Source organism: Cupressus sempervirens, chromosome 1 (genome assembly GCF_028749045.1).
Source record: "Cupressus sempervirens isolate cs-2001-9-10 chromosome 1, ASM2874904v1, whole genome shotgun sequence".
Taxonomy (NCBI): domain Eukaryota; kingdom Viridiplantae; phylum Streptophyta; class Pinopsida; order Cupressales; family Cupressaceae; genus Cupressus; species Cupressus sempervirens.
This window is the reverse complement of record NC_143118.1, coordinates 389,372,076-389,395,766: the sequence shown is the minus strand read 5'-3', so window position 1 is coordinate 389,395,766 and position 23,691 is coordinate 389,372,076. Positions and strand designations below refer to the sequence as shown.

At 34.9% G+C, this 23,691-nt stretch overlaps 1 protein-coding gene across 1 annotated transcript in view; it reads right to left on the bottom strand.

Annotated features, from left to right (window-relative positions):
- Positions 1–10,632: 10,632 nt before the first annotated feature.
- The window catches only part of LOC149577926 (Protein-tyrosine phosphatase-like, PTPLA), an 81,121-nt gene continuing 68,062 nt past the window's right edge, over positions 10,633–23,691 (bottom strand). The window contains exons 6-9 of the mRNA XM_089826529.1: positions 11,518–11,585; positions 11,360–11,409; positions 11,117–11,214; positions 10,633–10,991 (exon numbers count right to left, since the gene is read on the bottom strand). Of these exons, the coding sequence (XP_089682655.1) occupies positions 10,863–10,991; positions 11,117–11,214; positions 11,360–11,409; positions 11,518–11,585 (345 nt within the window). The 3' untranslated portion in view covers positions 10,633–10,862. The remainder of the gene's footprint in view (positions 10,992–11,116; positions 11,215–11,359; positions 11,410–11,517; positions 11,586–23,691) is intronic.

Below are 23,691 nucleotides of genomic sequence, written 5' to 3'. Positions count from 1 at the left end.
ACTCTAGAAGATTGGAAATGGCTTGAACAATTTGTAATTTGGGCAATAATGGCCAAAAATGAGTTTTAGGAAGTAGATCATACAGGCAAGAATATCGCTTTGATTTGAATGGCTAAGAATACAAGATGGGAGCATATGGATATCATGGATGAGAGTTTTGTGTTTTAAAAACATGACCTTTTCCCAAAATTGGATTTTCAAGATGCATTTACATATGGTAAAAAATTAATATTTTTATTTTGTGTAAATATGTAATTAGGTTTTAGAAGTCTGATTACACATTTGAGAAATATGAAGTTTAAACAAATTTGGAGATGGATTGGGTATGGAAAAGGGAAATATGAAAGATACTTGCATTCTTTTGGGGAAAATTCCAACTTTTCTTCTTTAAAAAAAAAAAAACATGAAATAAACAAACATGCAAAGTTTATCCAAAACAAGAAACAAAAAATGAAGAGCATACCTCTTGTTTTGACTCAACCTGGTATGTTTAAGTGCTTCACTCTTGTATGAAAATACATTTTCGGATGAAGAACCTTTGCATTTTCAAAGAATGAGATTTTTTATTTTATTTATTAACTTAGAGCAAAAATCTAGGACTGCAAACTAAAAAAATGATAAACAAAGAGCAAAAGAATGCATCAAATAAGAAAAATGATCAAAAAATGAATACAAAACCAAATATTACACTTACTTTGAGAGCAAAGAGAAACACTTGGAGCAAGAAGTTGGAATGAAACTCTCTTCTCCAAGATCGGGTTTTACAGATGTGTTGCATATGTAGATCAAATGCATCTAAAAATATTAAACTTCAACCCTTAATCGTACTTTTCATGAGCAAATGAATATGGAAAATGATGCAAATGCTCCTTCAATGTGTCAATCACACTTCTCCAAGTAGGAGAGAAAGATCATTTCTTATCTTTTTGGGTAACATTGAGGGCTAGTTACCTACCAAAAGTAATCTGCCTTGCCATAATGTTCGACCTCCAAAGTCTTTCAAGTGATCTTCCTCTTAAAGTCTCTAGGCTCACATCAACTCTTTGTTATTTTTTTTTTTTTCTAGGTTTGCTAGTCCCCATCTATGTCATCTAGCTCCTTAGCTTCAGGATCAATTTGAATTTTTTCTAGAACAATGGTGTCCTAAGGGATCCCATTTTCTAAAGGGTTGAGGGTCATATCCCTTGAGATGTCTTTGATGCTAATGTGGTCTTCCCTAGGGGCTCCCACAGGTGTGGGTGGACCATTAGAATCATCTTTAATTGAGGTGTTAGTTTGAGCGTTGTCCAAGTTCCCAACAATGGCCAAAGGGATCATCACAAATGGTTGAGGAATCTCCCCCTTCTTCCATCCCTAGTTTACCAAAGTGGGAACTTGTAACACTCACAACCTGGGTAGAGTTGGTATTCACACCCAAGTTGAGAATGTTAATAGAGCATTTGCTTGGGATATCTTGGCAACCCCTAAGGAGGTGATTTTTGTTTTTGTCCTTCTATTCCATAAAGGGAATGTTCTTGCATGTTGTAGTAGCATGTCCTTTGACCTTGCATTTTTAACAGTATAAGGTGGCATTATCATTGACAAGTGATTGGGTGTACTTGTCAAACTTTGATTTGAACACCACAAAATTAGGTAGAGTCTTTTTTATAGTCACATCAACATAGAACCTGAAAAACACCAACCAAAATTTGGAGAGGGTTACAAAATGTGTCGTTCTATTGTTTGAAAATTAGTCACCAATCCAACAAAAAATATCTTCATCTTGGTACTCAAGGAAAAGGCCAAGTAGCGTCACCACACAAGGACCATATAACTAATCTTGATTGAAGGGTCAAACCTTGGCTTCTACTTAGAAAGCATTGGGAAATGTGTATTGTAAATCCTTGAGCTAGAGAGAATGAGAGGTCCTTCATGGTAGTGAACTAATAAAGGAAAAGACCTATTCACATCATCAAGGTTGCAACATTTCCTTTGAACATCCAATGGGATGAAACCCATTTCCTTATCATGTTGATAGAGGATCTAAAATTAAAAAACCTTCCCACCAAAGAAAGTTTCAAATCTATCATGGTCTTGTCAACAATTGAGTCCATAAGGGAAATTTGTTTTCCCTCCTTCGTAGACATAGCGTCCATAAGGATATATTTGAGCATATTTCGAGGGGCCCCCACAAGCACATTTTTCCAACCAATCTAGGAGAGGTGGGGGATGAAGACAACAATTTAGGCACACTGTCAAACCCAACAATAGAGGTGACCATAGGTTGAGGAGTGATTATGACCTAAGCAACAGAAACACTATGAGATCCAACAACAAAGGTCATTATGATCTAACGAGCAAGCATGATCAAAGGAGCAGAACTAGGAGGGTCATACGCTAGGGGGACAGGGGGAGGTGAATCCACCCCCCCATGAGGTTTTGTGGAGATTTGAAAAAGTAGAGAGTGGGAAAACCAGAGCAGGAGTTGCAGAGTGCTCAAAAATTATTTTTTGTTTTTAATATTGTTAATCTATATTTAAGAATCAAAGTGGCAACTTAAAAAAAAAAAAGATAAATGTAATAATCATGGTATTACTTCTAAATAAATTAAAGAACAATAACCACTAGCCAAAATAATTTTAAATCATTCCTAAAAAAATTGATCAACTCAAATAAAATAAAAGTAAATATTTTTAATTAATTGAACTAACATAGATTTTGAATTGTTAACCTCATTGAAAGAAGCATTGAGCTATTGCAAATAAGCCTATTCCACAGAAATTTTTTAAAAAAATCAATATATTATGTTTTACTTGTACTTTTCTTTTTCTATTTTAAAATTAACTCTACCGCCTCAAATCTCCTAAACATGTTTTTCTAGCTTCTTTAGCGAACACCCAAATTTCTAATGGAGAGAATCTTAAGCATAACTCCAAAATAAATTTTTTTAGTGAAACTTGTGCATGAAAAACAAAGTTACATAAAAAAATAAAAATTTAAAAACTAGATTACTATTTCTATTTGACGTTGGAGAATATTCTTTCTGTTGGAGCCTATGTCTAGAATCTTTGAATTTCTATAATAGCATATTCAAATTTTAGCCTATAAAAGTTTGGAAATCCTATAATGGCCAAATGTTTCTAAAAAGACAACTTTTGTACATGATTTTTCAACAACCTGATGAAAAAGAAAAATCTCATACGTGTTGTACAATGTTTGTGCCCAAAAAAAATGTACTTACGTACACAGGTGGAAGGAAACTCTTTAAAATGACTGATAAGGACAATTAATGCAATTTAATAATCTATTTTCTTGTCATTTTTCAATTAAAATAAATAAATTTAATCCCAGAAAACTTGATTGGAACCAATCTGAAAAAAGAAATTAATTTGAAAATAAAATCTTTCCAAGTTTTAGAATTTCAATTTTTTTTACTTGCACAAATTTATAGACTAGGTCTAATGAGAATATTGGTTCTCTGCCTATATATAGGAAGGGACTAATAATAAACAATCATTCCTTATAATATCAACTCTAGTCAATGACAACCTTTAGTGGCACATGAAATATATCGTTAAGATAAATCAAATAAATGATAAGACTATCTTGGTGTGTAAAATTAGGTACATAACAAAGTATTCTCCTAAATTTTAAAGACATGTGTTAAGTTACTTATGGACCACATAATAATACTCCCACTTTTAGTGGTGTAATCACATTAATACTTTTCTACTTTGAGTGAGACTTCAACCTTTGGTGGACTTATTTGTTTCACTTTTCCACCTTTAGAGGATGTGTTGCACAGACACCTTTCCACTTTGGAATGTTATCCACCTTAAGTAGGTGTGTGGTACAAACATATTTCCACTTTAGAGAGTGGTCCACCTTTAGTGGACATGTGACACTTTCACTTTTCCATCTTAAGTGGGTGATAAGTTTTGACTTTATGTATCATCTCATAATATTAAGATGTAACTGCCATAATATTATTCCTTCCTAAGTATGACCTTGGCCTACTTGACCAAGGGTTCTTATTTGTAATATTCAATTTCAATTTTGGTTGATTCATTAAAGTGAATCCAATTAATTCATCTATTGCATTGTTAATGAGAATGTATTTTGTTCTTGTCATGTTATTTCTCTCTTATTATTGTTCTTTTCATTAGGCCTCTAGATCTTGGATGGCCACCTTAAAGACAAATATTATAGACTCGATAGATAAAATGAGTCAACAAACATTTAGATCTTTCCATAAGTGTTCTTAAAAGTATGATGTTGATGAAGTACAATTTTAGGAAGAATTTGTCCTATATAAGATAGGTGATAGATTAAAAAGATAATGTCTAATTTTTAGAATGAAACGCCTTGTATAGAAAAATGATAGGAAATGCATAGTTTTGAGGATTCAAAAACTTGTATAAGACAAGAAAAATAGTGGATAATTGTCACTATTTTTTATGATGCAATTGATGGGTTAGGCTACATGTTGCCGATAGATTGTGTTGATTTGTGATTTGTTTAGAACAATATTTTGTATAATGTTTTGATTGTGTTTATTCAAAGTGTTGGTATCTTAGCAACAAACAATTTATTTGATTAGACATGGAAATATAAGGTGATGACATGGTAAATTTTAATGGAATGTAGTCCAAAGGAATGGACATGCTAAGAGACTTTTGAATACATTTTTGCATTTATGATTAAGAGCATCCAAGGTGTAAGAGCAATCTTGCATCACCAAAAAATATTGTCTAATTTTTCAATAAGGGGCATCTTTGTGCAAAGTTACTATTTTTGAAAACTTTCTATTTTTATTAAGTTGTTCATTATAACTCAGAATGTTCTAATTTCTTCCATGGAGTTTGCTTTAGCAATATCAGACTTCCAATTTTGTTTTGTTGCAAGATCAAGTCTGGTGTTGACGATATTGAAAAAAAAAATATCTTGACCAAAGGGTAAAAAAATTTGAACTCTATTTTGAAGGATTTAAAGTCTTCATAGGGGTTCAAATCTTGACTAACTATTTGAATTCATGTAGAGCACTTCCTATCATTTTTAAAATGGGTTTATAATAACTAATCAAACAATGGGTCAAGAGTTATGACCTCCAGAAGTTACATTACATAGAATGGAAAAGTATAATTCCTTCAAACCTTGTTTTGACTTCGGAAATTTGTTTTGGGTCTTTTCTAATGTAAGAAAAAAAACTTAATAATATTCTAGGTAAGGTCACCCTCAAAATTTAGGGTTATAATTTCTAGAACCTTCTAGGGTGGTTAAAATTTTCTTGTATAAAAGGTCGTAGGATTACTTGGGTCAATTTTGATGGTGTATGTGGTGACTTTGTCTAGCAAATATTTGTAATGAAAATGCTCAAATTTTTATATACTAACTTCATCTCATTGAATATAATAGAAAACAGGTGTACCTATTCTTGCAAATGTTTGATTATTGAAATTTCTTGTTTGTTCCTATGTTTTGTTGGGTGTGTTTGTGATAATAAGGGAAGCACCCTTCATCAATTATGTACTTAGTTTTGATCAAGACTAAGGTATGGATTTGGATATAATGCATATAGGTTATATATGGCATAAGCAAGATCAAATGTGGTAATTGATAATGGATAAGGATTGAAGGGTTTAAATAAGAATAAACAAAATGAATACCTAATGTTGAAGAATATCTTTAACCTTTTCAAGATCAAAATTTAAAAAGGAACATCAACGTACATAGGGTGGATGAGTGCTAATGAAGCAAAACAATATAGGGGTGGATAGGATGGCATAGATGAAACTTTCTCCAAGTGTACAATGCAAGGGATAAATGGAATATACACAATGCATGATTGTCAAGTTTTCATTAAGGTAATTTCTCAAGCCACCAGAAGAAGTGATTTTCAGCAAAAGGCAAATTATTACTCTTTTCCTCTCTTTTTTCTACTTTTTCTTATTGTTTTGAAAGGTAATGGATGTGTGTGTGATAGAAAATAAAATAAAAAATTATGCATCTCACTCGTTAGATAACACCCTTAAAGATGTGCTAAAATGGGCTATGGCTATTGAAGGTATGTTCAATTAATTTTATAAGGTGATAATAAAGGGAGATGAAATAGGTGATAAGGTCAAATAGGTGAGTATTTATGAAAAGGATTGGATAGGAGTAAAATAGGTGTTGGATAATGGATGAGCCATTAGAAGATTTATATAGTGGTTGATGGAAATGATTGGAGTCACATAATAGACGGCTAATCTCCATTATGGATAAATAGTTCGTGTAGACAACTCAATTCGCACTCTTAACATGGAAATTAATCACCCCTTAAGTAAATTGCCATCCTAATTGAGGCTCATTTATTTATTGACCACGGACATATATACTTGGATGGTATTAACACCATGCATGCAACAAAGTAATTATAGTCTCTACTAGAAGCATAAAACAACAATGAAAGATATGAACAATGAGACTAATCTAAACCAGTTCTTTTCATATAACAGTGGTTGTTGATGTAATCTCTCAAGTGTCATTGTATGTGAATAAAGCAATAAATTGCAGCAATGTAACTAACAACAAAATGCTCAACACAATGAAACTTAATCTAAATTTATTATAAACCAATTCTAATGATTAATGTGAAGGAAATGAAACTAACATTAATTAAGTAGTGATTAACAAATTATACTACTTATGCAAGAACATAAGAAAATAAGAAGCTTGAGTCCTTGGCATATGCAATGAGTAAATGAAACATCAATTGGATGATTTTAAATCATAAACTATGTTAATGCAAAGAAGTTTTATGAAAGAGGTAAGTATTGACAAATAGCTATTAAAAAAGTCTCTATGAAAATTAAATTTATAGATAATATTTTTATTTTAAAAAGAATTAGAAATACCTAAGTTAAATAACATAATGTAATTTTAAATTAGTAGCTAAATTTTCAATAAGAAATAGTCAACAAAAATAAATCTAAGTTAATAACTAGTATCGATATCTTAAATAAATCTATCTAAAAAATGTCAATAGATATCAATTATAAAATACTTAAAATTTACTCTTAATATTTTGGCATTTATGAAATTATTTTGTAAAGTATATTATGTTTACAACAAATATTGATATTTTGGGATGCAAATGGTTGTCAAATTTTAGCTCAAAAGTAATTGTAGAATGCCATTTGTATTCATAATTCACCCTTTCTGCCATTGTAGAATGCCTATTGGCATTAATAAAAACTAATCTTAATTTAAAAATTAACCTGAAAAAAAAAACTTAAAAATAAATTAAATTGTCTTATGAGTTCTACTTCTCCATGTTTGCTAAGTTGTATTCAAAATAATGAATAAAGCTAGCAACATCATAAATTGACTCTATTTTTCATCAAAACATTAACCTTATGAATCTTAATTAATTTGTGTACAAATATTAAATATATTATATTATATTTAGATTTTTTCCAACCAAATTACTGTTGTTAACATATAAGAAAAAAAAAATCACAATAAAACAAAAAAGAAACAATTGGTATAAATATAAAATAAACCATTACAATTAAACTATAATTCTTGATAATTGCAAGATAATAAAAAATTTATAACATAACACACTATTATTTTAAAATCATTTAAGATTAATATGTTAAGAATCTTGTTTAAGTTGTATGAAATGAAAATAATGTTATTAAAATGAGATATTTTAGGCCATGCTTTCATAAAGGTGTTACATGATATTTTTCAAGGTTCCCACTGAAAACACAGAGTAATAAAAAAAAAATTATTTTTCCCCTTGTGACTGCACAAAACGTCACCCAAATTCAGCATTATGTTTCCGAATTCCCAACGAAAACACACAATAATAATTATTTTTAATTTTTATCCTTGTGACTGCACAAAACGTAACCCAAATTCAGTGTTACGTCCAGTGACAATTTTCAAGGTTCCCAATGAAAACACAGAGTAATAAATTTTTTTATTTATCGCCTTGTGACTGCACAAAACACAACCCAAATTCAGCGTTATGTCCAGTGACAATATTCAAGGTTAAGTAATATTTTTATTTCTATTTTTTTGCCTTGTGACTGCACAAAACGCAAACCCAAATTCAGTATTATGTCCAATGAAAACAATGTTTAATTTATAATTATCATGGACAGTAAGATTGATTACAATTGTTTGAAAATTCAAAAGTTTTTTCATTAAATTCAACGTCAAGAACTAGAAAGTGATATTAGTCACTTTAGGACAATAATCTTATGTCGTTCATGTTGTTCCAAGTAGAGTCATTCTGCCCACTCCACAATGCGAACAAAGGAGGGGGTGTCCATTGACGAAATTAATTACTTAAATTTTTTAAACAAGGCCATTTTGTTAGCTGCGTAGATGCTTGCTTCCATCTGTTGAGGCCTATTTTGTTGTTGAGCTAGCGGAAGAAGAGCTACCTGGCTAGGGTTCCGCAAAGGGCCACTACGTTTAATGTGGCTGAGGCATTTGGTGGGACAGATCTGGGTTTGTGTTGTTCGGAATGAAGTAATAGATCCTTCCCATGAGTTTTGTTACCGTGGAAATGCAGAAGAGATTGTTTCCCCTACTCCTCTGTCCAATCTAAACATTACCCAAGTGCTTGACAAGGCTAGATGTAGGATTTTGAAGCTGATAACCAGTACTGGGGTTTGGAAGACCTATGAGAACACCTTTGCCAATGGGTTCACTCGGTTTGCCCCCACAGATGAATCATTCAGTGAGCCTATAATGTCTAAGTTGAAAAAACTTTCCAGTGCGCCAGTGTGCTTTTTAGGCGGTGACAATGACGAAGTTTCTAGAATTTAACTTCTGGTAATTTCTTATACAATAAATCAATTTTACCCCTAGGATAATGCAGATCAACCAATCAAAAATAAGTTATTAATGTCTAAAAATTAATTTAAAAATAAATCATTTTTTAGCTTTTTCAATACGGTGACTTTGATTATAAAAATTAATTATGGACCCCAGTTGGGAACATTTAGTTCTTTGCCTTATAGATAAGACAGGGACTAATAAATAACTAACTAATTTATGCTAACAAGTGTTGTTATTAGAAACATTCTAATCTTTACGAGTTACACAATATTGACCATTAAAATGATAATAAATAAGATATTCTAATGACATTGGTTCTTCCTCAACCTTGTGACCCTATAGTCAATAGATACACTTGCTTCCTTTGATCATATGGCACTCCCCTCCTGCAAGTCAAGGCTAAGATGGGTTACTCTATTCTCGCTGATAGTGTTATTATCATTACCCAACTTATTGATTCCTGGAACTTTGACCTTGATTCATCTATGTGGCAAATCATTCTTCGCGGTGTTTGGTACAAGCCTATTGTGCCTAAGAAAAGATGCTTCATTTTGAGTCTTTTTTTCCTCAAGCTCCTTGATCTTAAAGAAAATGGGGAGTTCAATTTTGTCCTCTCTGTAGGCTCCCTAAAACAGTCATGGCCATCTTTGTTTAATTATTTATTTGCATGAGAAGTTTGGAACCTAATTGGTTTCCCTCTTGGTATTAATATTAGTTCTTGGAAGAACATTGCAGGACAGGTCCAACACCTCAAGAAAGAATTAAAAAAAAATTTGTCTATTCTTTCAAGTGAGTTCTTTGGTCAGTTTGGAAAGCTAGGAATAGTGATTTCTTCAATGGTCACGCTAGAGTACTTACTAAGTCTCTCAAGAGGCTCATAATTGATGACATTGTTTGGCAGGTATCTATTACTATGAGGCTTGCAAATGACAATTTTGAAAGACATGTCCAAGATGGCCAGGTGAAGGTCTTACGTGGAAGATCACTCGCAGGCATACCTGGACAAAAAGATCTGAAGAAGAAACCCATTTGAGGTGGGATTAGCCAATTCCATGGAAGATCTAGAAGAACACAGAAGGAGGATGCAAGCAACGGTAGCAACGGCAGCTCCTGTTGAAGTGGAACTTGAGGCAGTGATACTACTTGTTGTGGCAATCCCAAAAGGTGTTGCATTACAAAACCCATTTGCAGCGGAGATTACAATTTTCAAATCGTCCAATGGTATAATTAATAGGAAAAAAATACTATGGCTCTAAGCCATACATATGAATGCATGGATATAATAGTAAACCAACAGCGAACACCAAGTATGGACTAACACATACGATAAAGCAGGCCTCTTACGACCTAATCCAATGCATATAACATCATAGATAATCTATCTATCCAAGCAGTCTTGAGAATATACAAAGCACAAGCACTAGGAGAGAATTGCAACGTGGCAGGAATCACACAACTCATTTTTGTAAGATTCCTGCAGATAAGGAAAACAAATATGGAGACTAATAAATAAACTATACAAATGTTATATATTTTAACCAATTTATTAAATATGTTAAGAACATTCTACCAATTTACCCAATGGAAATATAGAAAATATTAAACAACTGTAATTATTTAGATCTCATATGAAAACCTAAACTTTTCCTTTGGCCAAACTTGAAATCATTCAACCTTTTATCCTATACCTTGGCCCTGAAATGTTCTTAGTAAGTTCTGAACATTTGGCTTTTTTAATTCCACAAAAGTGCAAGCGCATCTTTATATGTTAGCACCTAGATCACTTGATCAATATCGGCATATAATATCAGTTGCTTTCCTCTAAAAATTGTTAGCCTTGTAATATTGAAGACTGCAAATATTAGGTAAATTACACCTAGCATAAGAACTCATTCACAAATAGACAACAGTTTTATTTAATGCATTGTTTGTCTTATCTTAGTGTTCTCTATTGTTTACAAGTCAGATTTTTTTTAGTTCTCAATAGTCCACTTGACAAATACATAAGAAATACAAACCTTCGACACAATAACCTCTGAGCTCAGCTATTCTACCCTTGTTTTGGGTGTAAGAGCCTTCCTACTTTGTCCCATTTTCCCTAACTTGGATTTCCTTTGCTTGAACAAATACATGTATAGTTTTAGCCATAAAAATGGATAACATACCAGTACAGCCTGCAATTGTCAATCATCAACAAAGAATCAAATGCATAAATATTAAACGGTGGAGTTAAGTTGGTCCTTGGATTAATACAGAAAAACAAAATTGACTAATATAATATAATTTGTGATTTACATACCACAATAAATGAGTAATAGCTAAATGGTAACTTGTTGAAGGCATTGCCATAGAGATTTTTCTTCTGTATATAGGGAAGTGCTTTATACATAACCAGCACTGCATAAATGAAAATAGAGTTTCAATTTATGAAGCCATACCTAGAAGAGAAATACACAAGGAAAACAATTTAAATTGGGTCTACTGTCTTTTTACGTAAATAATGCCAAGAGAATCAGTGCACATTATGAAGTTATAAGCTTACTCTCTCCAATTAGTGCTCCTATGGGGTACAAGATAATAAAAGCAGAATATCTGCAAAAAATGCATGTTAGCTCCAAAGATTTGACAATGACAAAATGTGGTATCAAATCGGACGATCAAAAGATCAATTCCAGGAAATGAGCTATTAAATCTTCATACCTGAGCCAAGTAAGCCAGCCAGGGCAAAGTTCTATTGTGTTTAATGCATACTGTGGATATCGAATGACCTGTGGAGTGAAAATTAGAAGGTGCTAAAATCTCATGACGTGAACAAAAAAATCCCAAAAATGAGAATGTCACTTCTCACTTTCTAGTGAGTAAAAAGATTTTTACCTTTTTAATGTCATTTAGATATACATTTCAAATGTTTACCAAAATAGAACACCTCATATTATTGATGACAATTAAATAGCCATATGTAGAAATAGAGACTGCTAATTTTTGCACTGCCTACCAGAGGAAAATATACCACAGCCACTCCATTTCAACAATTTTCACCAAACAGAAATGTAGACGTATTAAATGTGTCACCTGCTAAACTGGAGTTCCATAAGGCAGAGGCAGCTGCAATTTCTACTTAATCTTCAATCCCTACATCAATGCCTACATAGGTTATCAACTTAGCTCACTTACATCAATGACTACAAGACCCCCCAAAAAAAAACCGCTAACAAAATCCTAGGTGTCCAGTTCACATATATTGACTGCTGAACCAGGAAAAGTTCGAACTGGTACTTGGTCCTGGTACAGTTCGACTGCTGGTCCAGACAGGGTTTGATTTTCAGCCACCTAGACCAACTCATTGCCATTGGTGCCTGGGTGGAGCAATCACTAACCGGTCAATCTGATGTTGAACTCAATCCTTTTTCAGCTTTAGGGTAGGAGGATTTATACAAATATAACATTTAAGTCCTTTCTTATACTGTAAGTTATATTTGTATAAATACTGTCAGGATGTTTGAAACATAGTAACGAGAATCACGGTGATTCAAGCCAAACGATTTTTTGTTAATCGATAAATCGAATCAGCAATAAAGGGTTTATGAAATAAGTTACTAAATTTCAAGGGTTTTTTTAATTTGCCAATTCATTTCAATTCCGATTCGTGGCTGATTCGATTCTGATTTGTGGCCAATTCACGATTTGATTTGGCATTGCTTATTCAGATCCGATTCTGATTCTCGTTACTTTGGTTTGAAACAGGTCTCAACTTCATAGGAGTTAAAATGCAACTTCTAGATTTTGGGGGGTTTCCAAAAAAATCCAGACTCAGCCAAATTTCAGGATTCAACATGCCTTCAGCAATGTTATCTCCCACAAACTTGTCTTGGCTTTTTGAGGTCAAATTGAATCTAGAACAAGGATTTTCTAATGATTCTAGCTCATTTCCTCAAGAATCACTCAGTTTCAATTCTATATTCCTAACAAACTTAGCTCAACCACTTGCTCACACCCAAGACATATATTACTTTCCAGCAAGCTAAAATTGCTCAAACTCACTCTCGAACTTAGAGACTTGAAAATTGCTACCACCTAAGAACAATTAAGAGGCTAAGACCACCTAAGACTACCTTAAATATGTTGCCAAGAGAAGATCTTTAAAAGGGAAGTGAAGAAGATGATGAAAAAGAAGAATATCAACAAATTTTTAATCCACTAGTTGAACTTCAAACAATGATACTTGAACTTGATATTATGATTTGATCTTTAATGTTTTGAATCTTTGATGTTGAACTTGAAGTATATGATGCTATGATGGGTGTGATCATGATTCATGATGCTATGGTTACAACTTTATGGTGTTTTTTGTTGTTTAAATGTTTTTGTGATAATATGTGACATTCTAATTTTAATTCAAGCTTCTAAGCTTACACACTACTAAACCCAAACCCCTTTTCAAAAAATTTCTGTACCAGCAAACCAATTCTTTGTAACCAAACTCGAAACAGTAATTTAGATATTAAAATCTAAATCTTTTCAAAATGAAGACATGAAATTTAGATTTTTTTAAGCAGGATTTTTTTCATAAGTATCATTGATTTGTAACTATCGTGCCAATTTTATGTAAGTGAATTTAGAGTATAAATTGTGTTTCTGTTGATCCTCTTACACTGAAAGATCTTTATCTAGCTATGATATTTGGCTCTCACAATGGGTTTAGGAACTTGTTTGGAATACAACCATCTTCCATGGCATTTCTGGAATGGAGACAAGTAATGCTGGGATTTGTTTTATGAATAGAATGGTAGGGGACCTTATAAAATTTACACAAAATTATTTTTATATCCTTACTTATCATGTCATTTAACTATGCAAAACAATATTCCTATAGGTGACCGATTCCATAGTACTCTCCTACTACCAAGCCAACCCCCAAAAAATGAATCAAAACTGACAAGTGAGTCCACTTAAGACCATGCATAAGTCTATAAAATTTTGGCAACTTCAGCAAGTTCATAGAATGTACTCTAAAACATCAAATTGATGAGACTATGGAATTAATTAAATTATTTTGTTTTTCTAATGTTATTGTCCAGAGGTTTTTTTCTCCTAGTTTGATCCCAAGCCCAGAGTGGTCTGTGAAGCCTTGAGTATGAGCCCTGTGAACTAATAATATCCTCTAATATTATGTCTTGTGCCTGGAGTATACCACATCTTGTTTTTTGTTTACTTTCCCTGGATGCTAAATTTATTAGAAGCCATGGTTACATCTTTTAGACTTCTTGTTGAACAAACAAAGACTAGATTCTCAAATATGAAACAGTCCCCGCTTATTGCTTAGAAATTAGTGCTAAAACAGGAATCCTCTGCTCACGTTATCTCATCCTCAACATGCAATCTGCTAAGCAGATCCCCATAGTCAATTTGAGTTTTATTCAAAATGCTATTTTCTGTTATTATTAGTGGTATACAGTACCACAAATGAGCACATACACTAGCATTAGAATGTCATTACTAGAACACCTCTTGTCCTTAGCTTACTCCCTGTTGAGCGGTCGTTTGGCATGATGCTAATGGCAGAAATCCTCTCAAATCTCTCTCTTGAAAAGCCGATCAATGACCAACTCCAAGGTTTCGAATGTTGTTTTTCAACCCCTTGGGTAGCTCAATTGAAGATAAATGTGGGTGTTCACAAGGAGGCCTTTGCTGGTATCTGTCAATTCTGCACAACTTTGATGAAACATAACCACAAAACCAATGTATTTTTGTATTTTCCATTTTATGATGAATACAATTTCTAATCAATGCAACTATATGAATTCCTATCTTAACCACGTGTTTGAAAAGCGAATAACGAAGATTAAATAATGAGAGATTAAAGAAAATTACTGAAAGGGAAATTCCTAACAGATGTAAGCCAAAGCGACAACACATCTGCGAATTAAATTAGCAAAACGACCTGGTAGGAAACCAATGAAATTAGGAGCAACACTTCCTCAACTCCACTGATGCAATCGTCAATGAAAACTTTAATGAAAACTGAAAGATGTTTCACAAGTCATCAAATTGTGCAACCACGGAAAGTGCGCACACACGAGATAAAACACTATGCAAGAACAATAGTGATCCTTTCTCCAATTCATCACAACAGTAGAATTTGTTAACATAAGGCAAACACCAAAACTAAAAGATCACACAATTATCATAACACAGTAAAACCATTAGCTCCATTACTATTCATGAACATGAATTCATAAAAATAACACAATCCAGCAAGATTTACTACACTTAGAATGAGAGCAACAATAGCATTTATTATTGCATCAAAATATCAGCCTAGAGTACATATTACATCCATGTTTTTATAAGAAAACCTCCTTGTTTTCTGCTAGGAGTGAGAGCTCTTCTAATGCAAACAGTATGCTGAAAACTAATAAAATAAAGCTAACTATATACAAACTTACTCTCTAAAATGGTGCTAAGTAGGTCTCCAACCTCGTTTATATCAATGTGTGCATGAGCATTTACATGACTTAAAACAATAAAAGAAGATAAGAAGAGAGAAGTCATGAGATGATCTAGGAGTCACTAGAGCTTCAAAAAATGCAAGCTCAGCCTTCTCTAGGCATTTCTAGAAGTTAAATTGTTGTCAAAATGTGCTTTTGGTGCATGGAATGCTCAAAAATAACAATTGGCAGTTAACTGTTGGCGCTACCACAACTGATCAAAACTGTTAGCCCACCTTAATGTTTGGTGCACCTTGGTGAAAAACTCACATATGTGCTTTGCACACCTTGTGAAAAGCGCACCTATAGGTGGCAAGACCAAAATTCATAGAATTTTTCTAAGTGTCAAAATTTCAATTTCCAGCATTTGGGTTTTGTGACCCTTGTACCAAAATGATGTCTACGTGAGCTGCTTTGAACTTTTGAATAATAGTAGTGATTTCAAGGGTATCCGCAAGACCAAAAATTCATAGTTTGTTCACATTTCTCGACGATACTTGCTGACCTCTTGCTTGATCTCTACAAAATTCTCTAGTTTGCAGTATGACTCTGTGAGTGCCACCTTAGTTCTAAAAATATGCCTAACATCATCTTCTGAGGCTGAAGTCTAAAATAAAGCTCCGAACTATTGCACCATTGCTTCGCTCAAACACAATCAAGTCCTGGAGTCAGCTTCAAAAATCTCCAGACTCGCCGCATTATAATTCTTATTAACTTCCAAAATTTGATCTAGGGCTCTATTTTTTACATCAATATCTTCATACATCCCGATCATCACCCTATTTCCTGCTACTATCCTCTCAATCCAATCATCTACTTTATCTAACTCTTCCACAAAATAAATATCTAGTAGCATCTAGTATCTCTGGCCCTTAATTGTTTGCAATGCCTCCAAGTCCTTGGTCCATGTGGCCACTTCATCCATTACCCCAAAATCCTAGTCTACTATGGTAACCAGTCTATCTGCATTCATCTATATACCTAGCAGTGCATCCATGTTAGATTAATTAATCAATACTCCTTTGTCCTCAAAATTGTGACACCACCTTTAGCATGCATCCAAAAATGAGTCGCCATGTCCTGTGGCCGAAGCTCATTTATCGAGGGCAATTGCTAAAGTGACCTCGGGATGAGCAGGGTCCAATGGACTAACTACCTCCTTTACATACTCCCAGAGCAGATCATTTGGCTTTCTTAATTCCAATATCTCGACCCATCTTGATCTAGGTACCAAAGCACCTAAGGCCTGTTGTAGTCAAAACTTTGGTCGTATCTTGGGTGGCCTTTCCTAATACTACTTCCTGCATCTGGTAGTCCTTAAGGGAAATGTCTTCAATATGTGCATGGGGAGGAAGAATAGCTATATGTGCTATTAAGTCACTGCTCCAATTCCTCGTAATGAAGGTTAGCTGCTTCGGATCACTCGGGTATTTTCTATCCTAAATGGCTTGACTGATGGAGTGGTTGTTATTGTCCTCTAAGGAGAAGTTTTTGAACCTTCCACAAGTGTTTTTTACTCTCTCCAGCAATCTACCCCTCCTCTAAAACTTTGTCACTATGTAACTATTGAAAATCATCCCTGCCAGCTATTTGACTATTTGATCCAGTGATTGGCAGTGGCATAAAGGTGGTTTCTTGCTCTGGTGGAGGAGGCGAAGGTGGCTTTCCTAGTGGTGGAGGTGGTATACCCACTGGTCAATGGAAGCAATTGATTCTAGTCCTCACCTAGAGATTCTCTCCGAGGCATGTCACTTATCACTCTGCCCTCCAAATGTATCCCAATGGGCATAAAATCGAACTCTGAGAGGTCAAGGACATCAAGGTCATCTTCTTCTATGGACTTTGTCCATCCCTCCTCGTCAATGAAATCCTCAAGTCGAATTGATTGTGCTGGAATGAAAGGATGCGTCTAGGTTGCACTCCTCCGTCTCTCCTCTTCTACGACCCTAGCTGACTGGGTTTTCCTATTGAGCAGGAGATATTCGATCTTGTCCCCTTGCTCTTCCTCTTTTGTCTCAAGTATGGTCTTCGGGATTTGAGGAGATGAGGCACTCTTCTTCTTCTTAAGCTTCCTCCTCTTCTCCCTTATTACCACTGTCTTGGTCCTAGCCCTCTTAGGTACTGACGGAGAGGCTTTTGTTTGGGTCAAGGTTTCGATAGGTGGAGGCTGAGCTTCTTTGCCCTAAGCCAGTGATTCTTTGCTCTGAGCCTCTTTTGGTTGGGCTCCTTCCTACATTGCCTTCTTTTTTTTCTTCCCCTTGACCTTGTCACTACATAAGAAGGCCATTTCCCACTCATGTTTTTAAATTGTTTCTGGTCATATCAGGGACTTTTCCTAGTAAGTTGGAACAGTGACTTTGGTTCCTTTGCCTTTCTTGGGCCTAATTGTATCATGTAGTGTTGGCGCATTAGGAACTGGCTCCAAGTGAAAAGGCTTCCTTGTCCAATCTCTAGTTAGCTGGATGACATGCTTGGCCCTATGTTGTATGTCATCGTTCTTCTCTCGGCCAATCTCGGCATTCATTATAGGCCTCTCAAAGATCCTATCCCTATTGTATAATGGGTCCAAAAAATCTGGGGTGTCTTTATTCCATATCTTTAATGGTATGTTTAAATTGAGGGCTCTCTCTGGTATTCGTAGACTCATCTTACAATAGTTCCTTATTCGAACATTGTAGTCATCTGTGCAATTCATCTGGTGATCTTCAATAGAGGCATCAAGTATGAACTGCTTCCCTACGAGATGTTGGACCATTCCAATGTTGTCAAAGTAGGGGCAAGCTACTGGGTAATCATCCAAGGGACATTGATCCCATTCCAACTCATATGTGGCTATATCCTACTTTCGTTTGACCTTGAAAGTTCCAATGGTAATGGGCCATACCCATGTCTTCGTGTTGCTTTTTGACCCTGTCATATGCTGAGGCCAATTGCCTAGCTATCTCCTATAATATTAATCGGTTGAACAAATAGCAGGGAAGCTTCTTTGGACACAGAAGGGTCCCTGCCACCCAGATACATGTGAATGTGTTGAACTGAATGAACTAATGCTACTCAGGCAACAGCCTCTATAAACAATCTCGCAATAGCCTCTATAAACAATCTCTTTGCAAAGTCCCCTTCAATGAACCAAAGTATAGCAAAGACGAAGCCATCATTTACCAATTTGTACTCCGGGCTCTTGAATAGGAGTTTCTTTTGTACCAAGGGTACACTATGTACGGCCAAGCAGTTTTGTCTTGCATGCTTCCTTTTTTACTAATCCTGGATAATCGGTTGGTCTAGCTACCCAAAAGATAGACCACATAGGAAGTCATGTACAAGTGAGGGTCAATCTTTACCTAATTGAGTTGTTCGTCCACGTTATTGCTAATGATGGTAGCCCAGTCAATTGGTAACCCCCTCCTCTTGATGATTTCAATGAAATGGACCATTCAGGTTTCAAGATGACAAGTCCCATAACTCTACTCAAAAGCTCTATACTGTAGCCAATATCATCTATCATGTACCCCCAGGTCATGTTGACCTCTCTTGCACTATGCCTTTTGCCTCTTGTTCATGCTCCTTGTACAACCTGTTTGCTATGTCATGTAATCTTCTAGAATTAGTTTGCAGGTGGTAGGTGGAAAACCTTCCCTAAATTATCAAGACGTATATCCAAAACCATCTCCCTCGTAACACTTATTACAACCTTCTCCCCTAGCATGTAATGGTGGGCTAGTGCCATTATCAATTCTAAAGATTGGATGGACACAAGGTGGGAAGAGACATTCACTAACCTGCTTAGAATTAGCGACAATATCATCTCTAACCTTTCCCTTGGCTTGTTGCACAAAACCGGGAATGTGTTCCAATCACTATGGCACATCTCTGTGTCACGGACTTTTGAGTGCTTATCCACAAATTGTGATTTCTACGGTGTGCCTTGGAACTTGAAGGTGACTGGTTTAAGTGCTATCTTTGCCGCCAAAGATGATGAGCATGATGTCATTTTAACTTGCACAAAAGACATGTCAGTATATTGATGTGGAAAGTTTGAAAGACGCTAACTAGTACGAAAGAACTGGAAAAAATTAACGAGACACTAGCAAAAGAATAGCAAAAAACTAACAGATTTAGCCAAAAGGGCCAAAAAAGCGCACTTGTGCATGTGTGCACGGAGCGCACCTGTGCATGTGTGCATGGTGCGCACCCTGGCCTGGTAATGCTCTTAGTGACCACACCTTGCACACATTACCAAGTGCACATGCGTGGTGCCTTTGATGGGTGTTTAACTCATATATGTGCATCCTGCGCATATTGTACACCTTTGTAGGTTGTGCATGCGCGCATGTGTGCACCAAGATTTACCTTAGGGAGTTGGTGGATGAGCTACAACTATTTGGATGTACTGCAAGGGTGCGGATGTCTGAGGGTGCCAAGGTGCAGTTTTTGGGGGGCTCCGAGATGCTAAATGAACATAATGCGAGGATGCTAAATGAACATAATGCGAGGAAGACCCTTTATTTATAGGCATCTAGAGACCAAGGGTGCGCATATGCTCTTCTCTAGAGCTATTTTCTTGGGCGCCCATAGAGCACCCCTCAAGGGTGTGCACATGTGCACCATTTATTTGCCTTGTCAAAAATTGATTTTCTAGTTCCCCAACTTTGTTTGGTGCCGACTAACTAGACATAGACTAAGACCCATTCATCGAGGTGCCTAACTAGGTGCCCTATTCTAGAGGATGAGATCCCTTGCCCTAAAAGCGAAGAGGGGGTCCCCATTTTGACTCAAAATGGGGCATGTGTTGTGAAGCCACAACACTACCCTACCCTTTTTTTAACGAAAAAATATCATATAAAAGGAGTGGTGCCTTTAACAAAAAGTCAAAATCTCAATCTCCCATGGAGAAGCATCTCCCCTCAAAAGGTGTTGCTGTTTGGATGGGGAATAAAATGTCTCCCTACCACCATCACTGCTGCTGCCTATAGGGAGGAACATCCCTCAGACATCCTTGCCAAAGCAGAAGCAACCCAGGTCCCCTTGCAACATATGACAAGAAAACACCTCAACACCCCCAAGAAAGAAAAGAAATACCTTGTCAACCTGACCATCATGTGGATGCTAGGGAGTCCCCACATTCAACAAACTTTCTGCCATGGTGACTTTGCCTTGTGTCAAAACTTTGAACAAACAAAGAACATGGAATGTACAAATAGATGACCTTCAAAGAAAAAAAAATTTTTACACACTATTGGAAGAAAAGTGCATCATTAAAACAGCTGGTATTGTTTTTGTTTACTCATATGCATGCTCTCTAATCTTAGGAAGGTAGTCATATCCTATTTATTAATTCAAATGTGATAGAGACCTCAGACTTAGGAGAGTGGAGGAAGTGGCAAGAGTGGGGCAGTGATGGATGTTATCAAGTTTTCATATATGTCTGAGAGATTCTGCTAAATGCTCTACGGGTTTTCTAAAAACAAAGATGAAAATAAACAAAAAGATCAAAGGAGGATGATATTCCTATTTTCAATTGTGCAACCTTCATCATTTAGACAGGTCGAATTCCCAAGCTTTACCATTTATTATTTCAAGGGTGAACTTTTGGTCAGAAATAATGAGGAATTGGTATCAGATAAATCATAAGAATCATAGGGCAGACTTATAATAATATAATATACTTTTTATTGATTTAATTAGTATACACATTAACTACTTTAAAGAACAAATATATATATTAATATACAATATATTGCCTACTGTATTCGGGTCTAGTGATGGGGAGCACGGAGTTTCACACCATAGGCGCAAGTTCAAATTTAATAGACCAGGAAGCTCTCTTCTAGATAACATGGGGACACCTAAAAGTAAAGGTGACACTTATGGAAATTCATGGACCAAGGTCCACCAGATTGCTTTGCCATGATGGCAATTTGAGGAAAGTTCAAGAGTAACCATATTAAGGAACTGAGCCTACTTTCAGCTGCTCCCTTGTTGGAACCCTTAAGTGGTGCTTTTCTTTCCAATACCTCCTATTTATTGCGCATATTTTTTGTTTTCTTTATGTTTCATTTTTCTCGCAAAAAACTTGCCCCTTATATTGCCTTGCATATTCATACTTGCAATCTTTTTGCTCTGTCAGACTTAAATTTATTTTGACCACTAAGTTGTGTATTTTCTCAAAAATAAGGTGGTTTCTATAATGTCCCCTACTGGGACTTTGCTCTGATTTGCCCTAGAATCCCCAAATAAGATATTGGAGTATATACAGTAATGTCAATTGTCAACTTTATATCTTGATTAGAGCCTGCACCCAGGTTAGTTATCATTATGAAAGATGGATAAATTTATGCAAGTGCACAATATTATAAATAGTCCTAAACATTAACATAATTAATATAAAGTACAAATTGGGTTATCTTAAGAATCCCCCAATTATTTATCTGCATTGCGAAGTACAATGACGGATCATACAAGGTGTCTCGAGCATATCCATTAAGCCAAAGAGTGGAATGAGACCCGTCATTTGGCCAACCAGCCCTACTCAGGGCTACTCTACTTGAACAGCCCCTTATGTTACATGTATTTCTGGTATGAAATATATATCTCCTCCATAATGGGAGCATAATGGTTGTAGGTCATAAAGGAAGCTTCATCATCATTATACATGCCTACTTCATTACTAAGTAGTCATAAGTTAGAGGTGATGAAATATCCACATATATCATAATCAAAATGAAGACATAACAATTTAATCGATTCATCATGTAATGCATTATACTCCATACCACAATATTATACCAATACATAAACTTCAGTTTGCTATATTAATTTCTGAGTTTTGGTAATCTTGAATCTGATTCAATTCTCACAGCTCTTCTCTGTTGCCTTTCTTAGTCCCATTTTCCATTTCCATTTATAGCTTCCAAGATATCCATTTCATTTTAAAGGATCTTCACAAATGAAGAGCATTCTCCAAGAGATTCTACCTTGAAAAGAATCATTTTTTATTCATCAAATCATAAACAAGGACAACAAGGCACACCCCTTGCTTTTGCCAATTTTGATCACACCTTTTGTTTCTCAAACAAATCAGTTCCTTAACAAATTGTCACATCTTCTAGGCAAATGCTAGTCACTATGTTAAGGATATTCTCTATAACTTCCTTTTAAGCAGGTCGACCCCTTTATTAGTAGTTGGCCTTTATCATATTAATTACTATTTCTTTTATGAAGTCGGCCTGCTCAGACACATTAAACATGAAAGAGACTTTCCATTCTTGAATTAAAAGCTTTGCTGACTTGTCAATATAATCGCTGGTGTGATTATGAGCAATTCCAAACAAGATGGGGTCATGACAATTTTCTGATTTATAACTAATACGTTGTTTCTTTTTCATCTTTTTGTCCCCAATGATAGACAAGCTGGATTCTTTCTAGTACTGCCATTTTTCACATGTTTGCTATCATTTATATTTTTTTAATTTCAAGTTAGCAATTTTTAAACTGCTTATGATTATCAGTGCAAAATACACAAAAACATTGGATGCTTCAGTCTTTAGTTCAAATGCCATCCAGTTTTTTACCAGTTTTTTTTTCATGCTCCTTATTTTGCACCCCAATAACATCTGGCTTGGTTTAAATTTTTGGCAAACCATTCATTGCCCAATCAACTACTGTTTTGGGGTTTCTTCCTTGTGATTTCAAGTTTTTGTCGAAGTTCCAGTCTCACTGCTTTTGACTTTATATTACTCATTTATTACATTTGCGGCTGTTACATTTATAATTTTATTGTCTCTGCAACTCTGACAGGCATGCATTAAGAAAAATTGTAGATACCATTCTTTCTATTAGCAATCAATTTGCATTGATTTTGGCTTTGTATTCATTCCTCTTTTACTTCTGCGATTTTGTCTAAATTTTGAAGTCAAAATGTCGAAAGAAGCATGCTTACTTTTGCCATTCAATTACTTGACCATACTAGCAAGTGAAGATTACAAATAGTAGCAAGCTAATATTTCTAATGCCATGGAAATTCCTGCTCTCCTACCAGTTTTACTTTCATTTGTTTCATAAATGTTGATAATTATCTTATATATAACATGAAATCTCCTCCCTTTCATCATTGTTATCAACTGGCCATCTAATATTATTTCACAATATTCTCTGTACAATATCGCATGCTTGCTATATTGTATTCTCTTCAATGGGAAAACCTGACTATATACTCAAATAATGTCAGAGACCACTTTGTATAAACCAGATCTGTTCATAGCTATGCATTTACTATGATAAATCATTGCCAAAATACATACATTCTGGAAAAAGGAATTTCCTTAAAATAGTCTAGATTATGTTAATCTTTTATACTAGGAATGAAGATAAGCACAAAAGCACAAAA